Source organism: Melopsittacus undulatus, chromosome 2 (genome assembly GCF_012275295.1).
Source record: "Melopsittacus undulatus isolate bMelUnd1 chromosome 2, bMelUnd1.mat.Z, whole genome shotgun sequence".
NCBI lineage: Eukaryota > Metazoa > Chordata > Aves > Psittaciformes > Psittaculidae > Melopsittacus > Melopsittacus undulatus.
The window spans coordinates 117,330,226-117,346,544 of NC_047528.1; the positions used below are offsets into that span (position 1 = coordinate 117,330,226).

At 41.7% G+C, this 16,319-nt stretch overlaps 1 protein-coding gene across 2 annotated transcripts in view; it reads right to left on the bottom strand.

Annotated features, from left to right (window-relative positions):
* Nucleotides 1-370: 370 nt before the first annotated feature.
* The window catches only part of EPHB6 (EPH receptor B6), a 56,707-nt gene continuing 40,758 nt past the window's right edge, over nucleotides 371-16,319 (bottom strand). For both annotated transcript variants that reach the window (XM_034071638.1, XM_034071646.1), the window contains 11 exons: nucleotides 11,380-11,504; nucleotides 10,166-10,328; nucleotides 9,233-9,347; nucleotides 6,564-6,619; nucleotides 6,329-6,448; nucleotides 5,680-5,927; nucleotides 4,538-4,753; nucleotides 3,486-3,635; nucleotides 3,121-3,314; nucleotides 1,859-2,014; nucleotides 371-852 (listed from right to left, as the gene is read on the bottom strand). In XM_034071638.1, coding sequence (XP_033927529.1) covers nucleotides 744-852; nucleotides 1,859-2,014; nucleotides 3,121-3,314; nucleotides 3,486-3,635; nucleotides 4,538-4,753; nucleotides 5,680-5,927; nucleotides 6,329-6,448; nucleotides 6,564-6,619; nucleotides 9,233-9,347; nucleotides 10,166-10,328; nucleotides 11,380-11,504 — 1,652 coding nt within the window. In that variant the 3' untranslated portion in view covers nucleotides 371-743. The remainder of the gene's footprint in view (nucleotides 853-1,858; nucleotides 2,015-3,120; nucleotides 3,315-3,485; nucleotides 3,636-4,537; nucleotides 4,754-5,679; nucleotides 5,928-6,328; nucleotides 6,449-6,563; nucleotides 6,620-9,232; nucleotides 9,348-10,165; nucleotides 10,329-11,379; nucleotides 11,505-16,319) is intronic.

The window sequence follows — 16,319 nt, forward strand, 5'->3', positions numbered from 1 at the left end:
TTCAATAGCAAAGGGCTTCAGATTGTTTCTTGTCATGCTCTTCCCTGTTTGTGAGGAGGTCAGAGGAGAACAAACCCCAAATTCTGTGTGCTCAGAATTTCAGAATACCACAACTTATATATTTCTTCTCAATAATGGGTTTGTGAGGACTACAACCTACTTGTTTCCCTCTCTGCTTGCAGATCCTGCAGGATAGATTCCAGGAATCCTTACTGTTGTTCCATTAGGTTGCAGTCCCATAAATAGAGTTGTGTACCACCAAGGACTTGCTGTGTTTCTTGCATCAGCCCAAAAGGATTAGCAAGTTTTCCTCCTGGACCATGGAGCAGACTCAAGAATTGCACATGAAATAGCATAGAAATTTGGAAAAAAATGGTAACATTTTGTTGCCTTTATTATGTCTTTGTAGCCTTGCTGGGCTCCCAGCCACAGATAAAGCCTCCTGATGGCTTTGTAAAGTTGTCTGATAGCTTTTGTTGGCAGAGAAGAGGCATTGTTATTGTAACTTTCCCCCCCACCAACCCATTCCCAGCCACATTTAAAGGCCACAGTTATTTAGCTCTGCTTTCAAATCGTGGTAAGGCTTCGTTTTTGTTCATGGAACAGGACATATAACGTGCACTCTGGGTGCATTAAGTCTTCAAGTAGCATACTGACAACTCTTTCTTACAGAGAAAATCCCTCTGAATTCCCCCAGAACCTTTCCAGAGCTTGACACTAGTGGAATAAGGATGGTGTAAACATCACACTTCAACTGGTTCAAGCTGATTCAAATGGACTCGCATGAGCTGGATGCTGTTTAGAATCTTCTTCTGGTGACCAACGAGGGTGATGCCAATACGCTGGATATCTCTGCAAGAGAATAGAGGATGTGGAAGGTGTTAAAATGGGCTTCTTGCTCTGAACAGTCCCAGTCCATTTCCCTGTAGAACCCAATCAATGTGTATGGACATACAGGTATGTGTATCTTTGAGAAACAGTTGACAAGGCTTCTGCTTTTGTCTGGCAAATTTGTGTGGGTGGATGGGTGTTGGCAGCACTTGGTAGGTTATGATACAAAAAGAAGCAGTGCAAGTGGGCAATGAAAATGGAATACCTCTCCTATGGAGAAAGGCTGAGAGTTTGGGGTCGTTCAGCCTGGAGAAGAGAAGCCTCTGGAGAGACCTCATGGCCTTTCAATACGTAAAGGGGGCTTACAGGTAAGATGGAGACTTTTTACTCTGTAGTGAGAGGACATGTGGCAACAGTTTTAAACCAAAAAAGAATAGGTTTAGATTGGATATAAGGAAGGGTGGTGAGACTCTGGAACAGGTTGCCAGGAGAAATTGTGGATGCCCCATTATCGGAAGCATTCAAAGTCAGGCTGGGCCTTTGAACAACCTGATCTACTGAAAGATGATGTGCTCATGGCTGGAGTTGGAATAGATGATCTTTAAAGGTGTCTTTCTAAGGTTCTAAGAGTGTTCCCTGTCAAGAGTGGCTCCTGTCTTCTACAGAACACTTTAACCCAGTATACATCATGGCTGGATCTACACATCTTCAAAGTGGCTATAACCTCTGGCAGCTGTCATGAACATTCTGGTGTAACAGTCTCTCTGCAACACTGATAGTAAGTTTTCTAGAGTACATGGGATCAGTATTAGTGCTTACAGAAACAGACTGCAGATATACAGTGGTACGGAGGGTGTCCAGAGACTCTAATAAGATACTTGTAAAAACCCAGCACCTACTTTGCTCCGGCTGCCGTCTCTTATTTCATGTGTATATATTCCCTATATAGCCACTACTGAATGTTTCTCAGGCTGCTTTCACTTTCTGCATGGAAAACTCATTGTCTCCTCTATGCCCCAGTACTTACTCCAGAGTCATGCGGGATATAACATCGAATGTAATCAGACCAGCCTGGTCAAAATTCTCCTTATAACGTCCCATCTTGATAGCATCCAACCACTCGTGGACATTGCTGAGCGAAGGGAAATCTGGAGGACTGTTGCTCAGGAGAGGCTGAGATGGTCTGTAAAAGAGACAGGTTCTAAAGATCCAAGCTGTCAACATGAGCTGACAACACTAGTAAGGTAAGAGTTATGACAGGGAGAGAATGCAACTTCTGAAGAGCACAGAATGGAAAATGCTAATATTTGTTCTTTGTGCCCTGATTCCTAAAATGCCATCTTGATGCCCTGTTTCTAGACTACCTTTTTTGCCTGAAAACAATCAACCCAACACAAGAAACTGAACCTTTCTTCCCATTTTATACTCTCTCAGACACACTCTCTTTGCCTCAGATCTTTCCACACTTTCAGGGTCTAGACCTGTTAGCTGGACCAAGAGTATCAGTGAAGATGTTTCTGAGGCACAGATGAGACCTTTTACCTTTTGTGACTAACTCCCCCTCTCCTAGATGCACTCAGGAAATAACCTATGAGACAATGAGTGTCTTGTTTCAGCTCCAACACCCATCTGATAAAAGCATAGCAGCAAAAGGCCAAAGAAAGGACTGTTTATATGCAGTATTTGCTCTCTCCTCTGCCTTCATCTCCCCCCCATCACCTGAATTGCCCCAAGGCTGTAACTCTCTTTATGTGCTGTTTTAGGCAAATTGGGCATCACTAGGCACTTTTCTTCTCCCCCAGCTTGTCTCTACTGAGACTTTTATAATACTGGGGAAAACCCCTCCAGGCCAGCAGGATGTAATTCCATCATCAGCCCAATATCCATCTTATCTTAGCTCCCTAAGACCTCCCCAGAGACTTCTCCTTTGCTGACCTCTTGCCTCTGGTCCCACCAGGCTGCAAAATGCTGTTGGGAAAATATGGGATGGAATCTGTGATTCTAATTAGTCTTATCTACAGAATTCCTTCCTTCTATAAGCTAAAGTCTTATCTTCCTTCATTATCTCTTCTGATCAGACAGTGTTGTGTGATCACAGAATATCTTGTGTAGCTGTACCCAGACAGGTCCCTCTATTCCCTAAAATCCCTCAATCATTCAGCCTCAGTGCACCTTATCAAGAGATTCATCTCCCCTCACATTCAGCACCCACAACTCCTCATCACCCAGCCTGATTCAGGCCCGTTGAAAGACAAGCCCTTTTATTTTTGCATCAAATTCTCATCTCACCTGCTGCTCCCAGCACCAGTAGCTTTGAGGGCAGATGGTTTGCGGATCATTTTATCTAGGGCACTGACGAGTTGCTCAAATTTGGGTCTCTGGACCCGCTCCTTCTGCCAGCAGTCAAGCATCAGCAGGTGTAAAATCGTTGGGCAGTCTGGGGGTGGTGGCAGGCGATAGTCCTGGTCAATGGCATTAATCACCTGCAGGAAAAGAAGAACAAAGCTGGGAAAACAGGAAGAAAACAGACAAAAAAGAACAGAGCTGGGAAAAGAAAAGATAAAGAAACAATCCTTTGGTGGTACATGACCTTCTACTTGAATTGGTACAGGACAGAGGGGCAGATGAATGTTCTCATCACTGCTCAAACTTACATCCTGATTGGACATGTCCCAGTAAGGCCTCTCACCATACGACATCACCTCCCACATGACAATGCCATAGCTCCAAACATCACTGGAGGAGGTGAACTTTCGATACTGGACAGCTTCAGGAGCAGTCCAGCGGATGGGGATTTTGCAGCCCTAGAAAGCAGAGAACAACCAGAATGTTAGTTAGATAAGGGCTATTAGTTGAAATGACATCACTGAACTGATCAGATGCCAGTAGCACAAGTCTGAGGATGGAGTGTCAGTCCAGTTGATGCTGTCTTGTAGACATTGTTGATTTAAATCCAAAGGATGTTCAAGGTTTCCACCTTGTTCTATTGACAAATAGATGAAAAAAGAGTCATGCTTCCTTGCTGCTACAAATCCTATGATGTAGTAGATTTTAACTTTTATAGCTCTTCTTTGCAGCGTTTGGGAGCTGGCAGATAATAAAAGCCTCATGAAAGCCACAATCATTTGGAAATCCGAAGCCATTTAACCAATCCCAACCTGCAACACTGAGGACAGATACACTCAGTGGCTGGCATCAGCTCCTTCCTTTTTCCATCTTGATCTTTCTGACTGCAGGTATGACCTGCCAGACAAAATACCATTCAGGTGCTGGCTCTTCAAAATATGTACATCTAAAACTTGTTTCACTTTTCAGTGACTGAATACTTGTTCATCCTCTGCATACAAAATTGTAGTTTTAAGTTGCCTATTATAGTCTCACTGCTTTTGTAGTATGTAGTATGTATGTATATATGTTTATGTAGTATGTAGTATAGTTTTGTAGCAGGTGTCAGAACTTCATAGTCAATAAGCTCACTTGATGGTTGGTTGTAAGCCCCAAAATATACTTATGCTAGCTATTTTTTCTGGAGGAAAACCAATAACTTTTTCCTCAAAGGGTAGTAGTACAGGACTTCAACCTCTCTTTCAGTCCTTTATACTTTCATTAAGAAGCTTTGGAAGAGGAAAGAACACCTACATCTGGTTAAGAGGTTTGTCCTATTCACCACCATTCCACAAAGACTCACTGCATAGTGGTAACTCACCAGACCTCCAGTATAGGTGGGATTTGAAGCATCATCCTCCAGGAAGCGGGACAAACCAAAGTCTGACACCTTGCACACGAGGTTACTGTTGACTAAGATGTTACGTGCTGCCAGGTCACGATGCACATAATTCATGTCTGAAAGGTAGCGCATGCCAGCTGCAATTCCCCGTAGCATTCCCACCAGCTGTAACACACTGAACTGGCCCTCCTTCTGCTGCAAGTGAGGAGACAAACACAGGCTTTTATAACCACGGAGCATAAAGCTAACAGAGAAGACTTACAAAGAGCAAGGAGACAGGGTGGATTTATGAACGCAGTGAACATGCATCGGGGGTTTAGCCAAAACATGAAAGTTCAGGGACAGCAAGTAAGAATGGAGGGTGGGCTCAAAGCAATGAACCTCAAATGAAGTCAGGCACTGGTGATCTCTTCTCTGAAGACCAATCTCATCTTATGGCCATATCATCCTTTAGCATTCCACACCTGGTCTCATTAACTACTAAGATGGCTAAATGAATGGGACTAGCCAAATCTGCTCCTACTATTTTAAGGTCTTTACAATGAGTTCTATATAATTCTAAACAATGGGTTCATGTATTCTTCAAAATGTACCTACCAAAGCATGTGTGGTTGAATTACCATACTAGTCAGTGAAAAAAAGATGTGAAGCATCTATACTACAAAAATGTCTGTATTTACTTTACATTACTGAAAAAGCACCAGAAACTCTGAATCCAAAAATAACCACAAGTTTCTTTACTTCTTCACAATGTTGAAACTTTATAAAACATTCAGTGGAATGAAGTTTGAAAGACATTATTAGAAAGGTAAACTCTGGAGCATGCACATAAGGAACCAGAAGACTGTGTACAAAGAGAAAGACTTTAGCACTGTTTACCATTCATTATTTGAGCTGGAGAAGTCTGAAATAATGAGGAAGTAGCTGATCTTTTGGGATATTTTCACCATGCTAGCACAAAAGCACTTACTCTCATAATTTGCTATTGTTTCTATTGCACCTGAAGAGGGTTACTGAGGACTTATAGAGTGAAGAGGAAGGACAGGAAAAATTATCAGATCTGAGACTGGCACACAGCAAGATGAAGAGGTAACGATCATGGGAGACTCTCGTTGTGGTACCCTGAGGAAGGAATCCAGTGATCCATTCTCCATGAACTCTGTGACAATCATGACTGGTCGGCTTTTGGTGACCACCCCCTCCAGATGGATGACATTGGGGTGCTCAAACTGCCCCATGATGCTCGCCTCACTCAGGAACTCCCTTCGCTGTTCTTCCGTGTAACCCGACTTCAGGGTCTTAATAGCTACTGTGTATTCACGCTTCCCTGGGTGTTTTAGGCGCCCAAAGCACACTTCTCCAAACTCTCCTGTCAGGGAAGGAAGAAACACACCTCAGATAAACACAGCAAAGATTTTTAGTCAGGTGCACTAATGCATTCTACTGTGGAAGACTGCAGGTGCTTATTGGAAATAGGGTTACTAAGACTGTTTGGATTAAGGTAAAGGTCTTAAGGCAAAGGCTCAGACTGGAGACTATACCTTCATAGTTCAAATGAGAAGCTCCAAGTCTTCAAAGCATGTTTGAAACTTGGTTTGGAGAAAGCATCTACTACAAAGTAGGTTAAAATGCCTTTTGGTAAAAGCGAAAGTAAGCTACTCTGAGACACTTGATGTACCATGGATTCATGAGTCCACTTCAGGCCATTAGTGTGCCAAGTCTCAAGATGAACAAGGAAGGCACTTTAAGATCTCCAGATTGTCACACTACCTGATCCAATGACCTCCTCAATCTTGATAAAGGACACGTCAATCTCCTTTGCAAATTCTCGAATAGCTTCATTGGGATCTTCATAGGTTGAAGGATCAATGTAATACTTCACTCCAAGTCCTGCAGTGGAGGAGACAGCCCAAAACATCACCAGAATCAAACCCTGAGAGACATGGGTGTTAATAAGTCCTGAAAAGAAACAGTCCCTTGTGATGTGTTGCTCAGGAACACTTACCTCGTGCGCTGATATACTGCTGCAGGCGGTCTGTGTATGGAGTCTCTCGCCTTTTACTACAGGACATAAAGGAAAGGAAAGTCAAAACACAAGAGCCTCTCAGAACGTTGAGGTAGAATTCTCAATGCAAGACTCAGAGAATCCTTCATTTTAGGGATAGAAGATGTTGTTAAGATCCTGCCAATCTGTTTATAATCACAGCATGCTTGTTTTCTGTGTAATAGTTATTACACCACTATTCGTATCCCCACTTTAGATATGGCAAATGGTAGGACTTCCAGCACTACCCTGGAAAAAAAATACAGTTTTTAACATTACTGTCTTGGAGGTTTTCTTGCTATTCAGGCTAAATTTGCATTTCAATTTTACAGAGTCATAGAATGGTCTGGGTTGGAATGGACCTTAAGATCATCTAGTTCCAACCTCCCAAGTTATTCTTTTCAATACTAATCTAAGCCATCTCCTGTGATGCTTCAAAAACATCCTAAGAGCCATTTACTTTAATACTTAATCTGTATACATTTCCCCCAGAGACCGATTCTTTATTTTTAGTCCTGGTCTCTTACCAGTATTTACTTTGACTACTCTTCTTGCAAGTGTGGTACCCAAAACCAACCACAAAAAGTCAGATGAACAAAAATCTGTTCCATGATATGAAGTTTGCATGTGTAGATCAAAACAAATACGGTCTTTATTACTGTAATATTTATTGCATGTATGCATTTAATTTCTAGTAAGCATAAGTCACTTTCAGCAGAGGCATTTCTCAGATTTCAGTCTCCTCTTGTATGTGTGCGATTCAAGCATTTTTCACCACATTATCCAGTTGTTTTATAAGTTTCACCCTATTTTCATTTTGCTCTAAACATATTTTTGTTTTCAAATCACTTCTTTTGTTCCCAACAGTATTTATATTTTTCCCCCAAAATTCTTGTTTGCAACTATTTCTAATTAGACCAGATTGTAAATCAAACCCTGTGGTATCCTATAGTATCCCTGCTGTATGCATGGGTTTGTGTCAACTCATACTCTTTGCTGTTTCAGCACAAGACCTCCTAGCTGCTGATTCCATTAGGATCTGAAGACAGAGTATCAAGAAACACTGTTACTTTACTGGCATAACAAATTCTGTCATTCCAACAGGTTATAACAGGTTATTCTTGTCAGGCTTCTCTCTTGAAATTCTGCTAAGATTGCAAAACCAATAGCTCTACTTTCAAAATCTGCTCTGTTCTGGAAAGAAATTGCCTAAAATAGGTGGTTTTACATTGTATGTTGCCTGGAAACTGTGTGCCAGCAAGTTGCAGAAACTAGTTAAACTTACAGCATTTGAGTCTACATATAAGCAACCTTTTAATGAACTGCTCATATCATGTGGTGCTCCTCATTTCCTACACCTTCAAACCTTCTTTTCTCATCAAAGACACATTTAAAACAGAAATTTGGTATTTCCACTTTTTCTGGACAACTGTTTATTATTTCACATGATCCTTCAAATATAAAGGAATCTATTTTTTATGGTATTTCCTTTTATGTGGATACATTTACAGACACTCATCAATGTCTTTGCCCAGTACAGTTTTGGTAATATTAATTCATTCTGGGTTGATGGGGTATTTTCTATAGAAAAATATATGCTTTGAGTTGTGCACATCACATTTCCAGCTGTAACAAGAAATTGTACTTTTAACAGTTGAAAACTACAAAAGGAGGCAGCAAAGCAAATAGAACAACATTGGAGAGCTCTTTTCCTTCCTGAAAGAAAACTATTTAAAAAGAATGTACACAGAAGGAGAAAACAGATGTAGAAAAGGGAAGAGAACAAAAAAGAAACAGCTAAAACTAAATGTCACTTTCTCAAGTTAAGTTGTTCATACTTTTTTAGGCCAGCTAAAAAAGTTAGTAAGTGCCTCTTGTGCAGAGGCAGAGTAAAGTACAGAAATCCATTACTGCCAATCTAGGGGATTAAGCTCAAACCTTAGTACATTCAAGGAGTGGGTAATGACTGTTTCTTTTCTTCAAACAATAAAACCCCCACTGGTTACTTTTGTGCCTCTACACAAGTAGTGACCTCTTATTTTTTTGCTCTTTAAAATTTCTGCCCTCCTTTTTTGTTTAACATAAGTGACCATCTCTACATCGACTTATCTGCCCCTTTTCCTTTCCAAAGTGGGAAGTGGTATTTGCTGTATTTTACGACTTAGTGTTCTATGGAACCATTGGGATTGTATAGATTTATTTCATCACATGAGCTTGGTTAAAGGTCCTCGGTTAAAGGGTATTTAGCACCTTCTAAAAAGTGTCTCTAAATACTTATTCCACCAGTACTTCTTTCATCACAATGTTTCTCCACTTGCTTGCCTAAAATGCAATTTACAGTCCCTTCTTGAAAGCAATGCATTTAAGTACCCTCTGAATACTAGATTTAAAATGCTACCCTTGTGTTCAAATTGCTAACTAGTCAAATATTAGCTAAGTACACGAGCAGTTTACCAAAGGAGAGGCTCCTCAGATAGGACTAATGGGGCAGCATCTTTCCTTAATTAGAAAATGGCATCTCAAGGACATCTGGATAAATGCAGATGAGGCTCTTTCCCTTAGGACTGGGTAATGTAGCAGGGGCTATGTTCCACTGTCTGCAGTGCATATGAGCAGGTCAAGGAATTCACCTCTTGAAGATGATGGCAAGGATGGCAATGGCAGCAATTACCAAGAAGGCTAGACCACCAAGTGCTGAGCCCACGATAAGCGGCAGTCGGTCCTGGACCATCTCCGAGCGCTCTCCTAGCAAGGAAGACACATGCATACACAAACACAAATGTACAAGACAGGAACTGTTAGTTTCCCTTCTATTCAACTAGGTCTCACCCATCTCTACCAGCCCTTTGCTTCCCAGGCTAGTCCTGGCAGTTCAGCAAATCCTTGGCTTGGTTATCCCTTAACACCTTCTGTAATGCCAGTGACTTCCTTCCTCCTTCCAAAAAGCCAGTGCTCCCTGTGAATACAATTTTCCTTCCCTTGGTCCACTGACACCTAACTAGTCACATAAGTATAGGCTAGCTCTAACCTGGGCTTTGATCCCGTTCTCCCCTATTAGTTCAGCTTGTAGATGACATCCATTAGTACTTTGATCCAGACCAAACTGTGTCACAAGGTATTATGTAGCTCTCCGCAGGAATGGATGGTGATACTGCTGGAAGGCAAGCTTCTGGGTGTATGTCCAGTGTCCCATTTGTCTTTAAGATGTTTACAGAGCACTCAGCTGTAAGATGTCCTGTGACATCTGAAGATTAAACTACAGCAGTATATAGTGCTATGTACTTTAACACCCTCCTAAACAGAGTTCTATTGACACACTCTGCTCTTGCTGGTCTGAGGCACAGAGGCAACAAGGACTAGGACCAACGAATACAGCTGTAGAATAAACTATATGCTCTGATAGCATGAAGCTTCTTTGAACAAGTCTGCATATGGTATACAAATTATGATATACAGAAATACAAGTTGACTAAGTAGCAGTCCTCCAGAGGATAAGCTAATATACTCAGGGACACAAATGAAAGAGTCACAAGCAGATCTGAGTACAAAATCATAGCACTTACCTCCCATTAATGTCTGGAAATACATCTTTCCACTGTATGGCCCATAGCCCACTGCTGTTCTAGCTCGTACTTGGAAGGCGTATATCTTTCCTGGGCTCAGATTTGATATGGTGGCCATGTTGGTTTCACTAGTCAGGGTGAATGAATTATCCTCATCTTCTGCCTGTGAATGTCAGTGATCAAAATGGAATGTGAGACTTCTGCCCACATGGCTCACTCACCTCATCAAGGAATACCAGTTGCTATGTGGTTCCAGTATTTGTTACAGAGCCTCCCAACCACCACCTCTCTTCTAGAACTGACTTCCTTGCACTTCTTGTTCCTCACTGATACTTTTAATTCCCTTAAGCCTGAGCTTCTCACAAAGTTCTGCCAAAGATCCTTGGTCCTGACCTAAACAAGAGTGAGAGATAAATTACTTTGTCCTGTGGTTCCTTGCTAAGAATATAAATAGAAAATCTTGCTTTCTGCAAGCTCCAAACTCCACTGTTCTCCTAGAGGAATCCAGAGCAAAACAACCCATAATGGAAGCAGGAAGATGCTAGACATCTTACTACAAATAGCAGGCCTTTTTACTGCTAGAAAAACAGTAACCCTGCACAATCCTACCAGAACATTTATGAGAAAGATCAAGAATATGGAATGTGAGCTTGTCTGAGCAGCCTGTGTGCCTCTTCCCCTCAAGACAGTTGGATTAGGAGTCATGAAAGATGTGAATGGAGAACAACTTTCTATTCGCCACCCTTTAATTCCAGCACATAAACATGTAACTGACATCCACCACTTAGTAAATGAAAGAGTGCATTCCTCCTTCCAGAATTTCTGAGAGATGGGAACAAAGGGCTTCCCTCCAAACACACGACAGAATATTGGAGTGAGTCCAATTCCAATATATACATTTGGAAACTTCAGCTCCTTCCACTGTTACCTGTATGAGCTGGTGCTAAACTTTCCAGGCTGCTAGCCACAGCAGTTTAGCTTAGATACAGACATCTTCTCTTTTTATATTTCCATTGTCCCTGTATGGTTCTGAGTTAGGAAGTGCAGATGGACTGATGTTAGATGAAGCATATGTTATGAACTTCTGCTTTTGCTATAGCTTGTTCCCTCATAATTGAAGCATCTTTCTCCACCTTATTCACCCTGAAAGATTTCCCTGTTCTCTTTGCATAATAACTATACAATAATCAGCATTGCATCAACTTTCTGCTCACCTTGTCAAAGTAGCGTAGCTGGTAATCCAGGATGATCCCATTGGGCTGGTCCGGCTGAGGCCACGACAGTGTGATGCTATTGGTAGTACGACTCACCTGATGCATCATAGGGACAGCAGAGGGGACTGGAATAAAAAAAATAGGAAGAAGATATTGCAAAGATATATATTTAACAATGAATTATAATTGCATATTCATTATGATTCTATGATGAGTTAATAAGTTAGGTCAGTTCTTCCTTCCATTTCCTTTAATTTGCATTATAGAATCATAGAATAGTTAGGGTTGGAAAGGACCTTAAGATCATCTAGTTCAAACCCCCCTGCCATGGGCAGGGACACCTCACACTAAACCATATCACCCAAGGATCTGTCCAACCTGGCCTTGAACACTGCCAGGGATGGAGCATTCACAACTTCCCTGGGCAACCCATTCCAGTGCCTCACCATCCTTACAGTAAAGAATTTCTTCCTTATATCCAATCTAAACCTCTGCTGTTTATGTTTCAACCCATTACCCCTTGTCCTATCACTACAGTCCTTAATGAAGAGTCTGTCACCAGCACCCCTGTAGGCCTCCTTCAGATACTGGAAGGCTGCTATGAGGTCTCCATGCAGCCTTCTCTTCTCCAGGCTGAACAGCCCCAACTTTCTCAGCCTGTCTTCATATGGGAGGTGCTCCAGTCCCCTGATCATCCTCGTGGCCTCTGGACTTGTTCCTACAGTTCCATGTCCTTTTTATGTTGAGGACACCAGAACTGCACACAATACTCCAAGTGAGGTCTCACGAGAGCAGAGTAGAGGGGCAGGATCACCTTCAACCTGCTGGTCACGCTCCTTTTGATGCAGCCCAGGATACAGTTGCTTTCTGAGCTGCAAGCACACACAGAAGCCGGCTCATGTTCATCTTCTCATCAACCAACACCCCCAAGTCCTTCTCAGCAGGGCTGCTCTGAATCTGTTCTCTGCCCAACCTGTAGCTGTACCTGGGATTGCTCCAACCCAGGTGTAGGACCTTGCACTTGTCATGGTTAAACTTCCTAAGTACTTCATTATGAAATACTTTGCAAAATAATCAGAAGAAATACAGGCACAATTATACTCTACTGGGAAATACAGTCCCTGACAAGTTAGGCAGCCAGAAAGGAAAAGAACCCACATCCAACTGGTCATGCACAGGAATGATGAAGTTACCTCGACTGTAGCTGGAACATTATTCTGATCTTCAAATCTGTAATTTTTAAATGCAAGATGACAAGATGTTCAGTGATACTGCCTTGTTCTAGGATCATGCTTGGACAAACAATGTGACAGTGGTCAGAGCAAAAGCAGAGCACACTCCCTCTCTTCTCCTTCTCCCCCACATTACAATTCTTTGCCTCAGGAAGAAAATCTGGACTATCGGAGTAATGGAGGCCTTTCATTACCACATCACAGCTGCAAACCAGAAGATGGAGGCAGATGAGAACACTAATGCATTAAGGAACAGGCTTTGAAGCCTTCCTCAGTTCAGTGGTTGCAGTTCAGTCGCAGATCATTGAGAATGAAATAATTATCTCCTTGTCACAGCCTGTTTGCAGCCTTGTGTTCAGACTACCTCCTGGATCTCAGGCCAATCCCTGTCAGGACTGTTGCCTAGATGTCAAAACTACTGCTGTGTTTGAGACTCTTAGTCCCTCTGAGGGCCACTGAACCATAGAATTCCAATCTGAATGGGCTTCTAACTACCACTACCACCTGGAACCACCACCTAAAGGTCACTGTTAAGTGTGCATGTGTAGAAACTTCACATATAGTTTTTATGTCTGTTCTTAATAGCTTACTAAGTTTCTGTCTTTTGGTGAACAAGACAGCGTAGTACATTACCCAGATGAAGCTGTAAGCTCTCTTGACTTGATTCCATTACGATATTAAATGCCTATAGTCTGTGTCAGATACTAATTATTGTTTGAAAATGCCAACTTTCCTTTATGTAGAAAGCAGGGATCTGGGCATCAAACATGAAAGAGGGCTGTGGAAGCACGAATCTAAACCAGACAGCAAGCAGGAACTTGTGTCTGCCAATTTTAGAGATCTTTTGATTGGCCATTATAACAGTCTGAAGTTGTTCACTTCAAGACTTTGAGAGCTGTGTATCTGACATTACTTCTCACTAACCTGAAACTCTGCTGTTTGGGGTAGTTTTGCTTTTCATTTGTTTCATCCTCCTAAAGGCACCATTCACATGTTCTGAAGACAACAAAACCCCATGTTTAATAGCAGGCCATGCAATGAAAAGCTGCCCCTCGACTCCACTGGAAAAATCCTTAATGCCACAAGGTGCCATATTTTACTATGCACCTCCTAGTTTTACATGCTCAAAACATTTCTGTCTTCATTTAAGCAGTTGCTGAAACCTGAAATGTGAAAACAATCACATTCATCTTCCACTCATGGTGCAGACAGGGCACAGTAAAGACAGAAACTGGAATAGTTTCTTTTTGTGGTGTGGCCATAAACATCTCTATTAAGTCCCAGTCATAACTGGGCAAATCCACTGAAGACAGTAAAGTTAACACATGTCATTAAGGGACAAATTAAACCTTAAGAGTATTTTTGCTGTTCCTATGTAAGAAGAAAACAATACAGTTAAATTCTTAGGGACCTTCAGTGAGTGCTTGGGCTGGCAATTGGATCAGAAATAAGCAAACAGCTTGTCACTTTAAAATGTAATGTAGTTCATTCAGAGGACAATGAACACAGAGGTCACACTCCACTTGCTTTACCTGCTGGTTTTAGTTTGGTATAACATAATGATATGTAGCTTTTAACAGCTCTTTTTATTCTTTTCCTCCTCTGATCATGAAAATGCCTTGCCTGTGACCCTGCTTTTGATAACCAAGTCTACCGGACTCCTTTGTCTCTCTTTGAAAAAACAAACATCTTCAAGCAATTTATCCATTTCCCTTTGTAATCTCAGAATCATACTTAGCATTTAATTCCTTCCTGCTTCTCACATCACTTCACCTGAAAATCTTATATCAGGTGCTCTTAAATTGCCTAGCTCGTCCCCATTCAGTGTCTTACACAAGCCTTCAGACTGTCTAGCTTTCATTTCTGCAGTTCAACAGATATTTGGTATTGCCAGATTGCCGTTCACTGCTCTGAACACAAGTGATGTAGAAAGCTGCTCTCTACCTCTTCACAGGTACAAGGCAATCTGGTCATAAAATCCTTATTGTCACCTATCTCCATTAGCTCTTGTAATGTCTGCATCCAGTTGAAAAGAAAAAAATCTACTTGCTTTTAAAAGTCTGCACAGATTCACTCCAACATTTGAGTCTCTGCTGCCTTTATCTCTGCCTCTTCTTTCTAGGAATGTAACAAATGCCTGAATGAATAAGCTCAGTAGTGTGCCTCTGGCAACAGACATTACTACATGCTTCAGTGGAAGGCGTAGGGGGAAAAAATGGACATGCAGTTATAGATGTGCACAGAGGAAGCTTCTTCATGGTTTTTCAAATGGAAACCTGATTTCTGTCCTGAGACATGCAAGGAGGTGTTTGCTTACCCTGAGAAACACACTCGAACATGTTAAAATAATGATAACAGCTTTTGCCAGGGCTCTTCTTAATAATGTGGTTGGATATGCAGCTCTTTGCTTTGTGTCAGCTTCCCCTCTGTGAAGAAGCATAACTCCACTACAGTTACATAATAGCTTTTCTTCATGCAGTTCATGTTGTCTGGAGCAGCCTCCCAATATCTTTCTGTATATCCTGATGCTTCTCTAGGTATTCACCCACAAGACTTCAAACCTGAGTTGAAAGCAATGCCCTTTTCTCTTGCCTCATCTCTGGATGGTTTTTCCTTCTGGTAATTTCCATGTCATACTATTACTATCCAAACAGATTTTATCATCTTTATCCAAATGGGTTTCAGGTGCTTTTTGCTACAGAAAGTTAAGTGTTAATATATTAAAGGATGTTTTTCATGACAGCCTTTCTAATTCTGTCTTCAGATACCTACTCAAGGAAGAGTAGGAACATGATAATCAGGCTACCACAGGCAAATATGATTGTGTAACCAAAGGATGCTTTGAAGCAGGGCTAGCAGACTGTTTTCAAGGATAAGCCAACCTTAGATGAACAGTGTTTTGAAGACAAAGATGAAGAGTGAATCAGTAGCATGGAAAAAAGTAGCACTGTTCCAGCACAGCCTGAGATACCTCTAACAAAGGGGCAGAGAGTGGGGAGGAGGATTTTTTGGCTTAGCAACTGGAAGAACTGAGAGAACTCTGACTAATGTATGAATATGCAGAATATCCAGAAACTGCCAGGGCTGGAGGGTCTTTGGTCACCTTAATTCAATGGAGAGAAAAATTTTGCTATGGCTATTTATTCTGAAAGCTTATCTTTCTCTAGTCTGCTTTCTTTATACCCTCCATGCCTTCCTGTCCCCTCCTAGTCTCTTTCAGAACATACAATCCTGAAATGACCATCTCTGCTTGTATTATAATAACAATAGTAATAATAATAATGTAATACAACGACAATAAGCCATGCTAAAGTGAAAAGCTGCTGAAGGGATAGGAGGGGACATGGATGAGACAGACCACGTGGCAGAGGAAAAAGGGCCTTGTTAGTATGAGCTGTCAGTATGAATTTAGGCCACCTCATCTCAAGCTCATTCCTAATGATCTTGAGGAAGAGCAAGGAGAACAAAAAAACCCAAACATAAGAAGAAGCCATTCAGCACACATTGCTGTGTGTGTTGGCCTCCCCTGAAACTACTTCAGTTCTCAGGAGACCTTAGACACCCAGCACACCCAGAGACACCGAGAGAAGAGGGTAGATTTGGTGATTCCAGGCAGGAGAAAGAAACACCTACTCAAATTACACCACATACACATGAAGAAGGCTGAGATGAGAAGCATGAAGAAAGGGAATTCTTTAGGATCTAAAG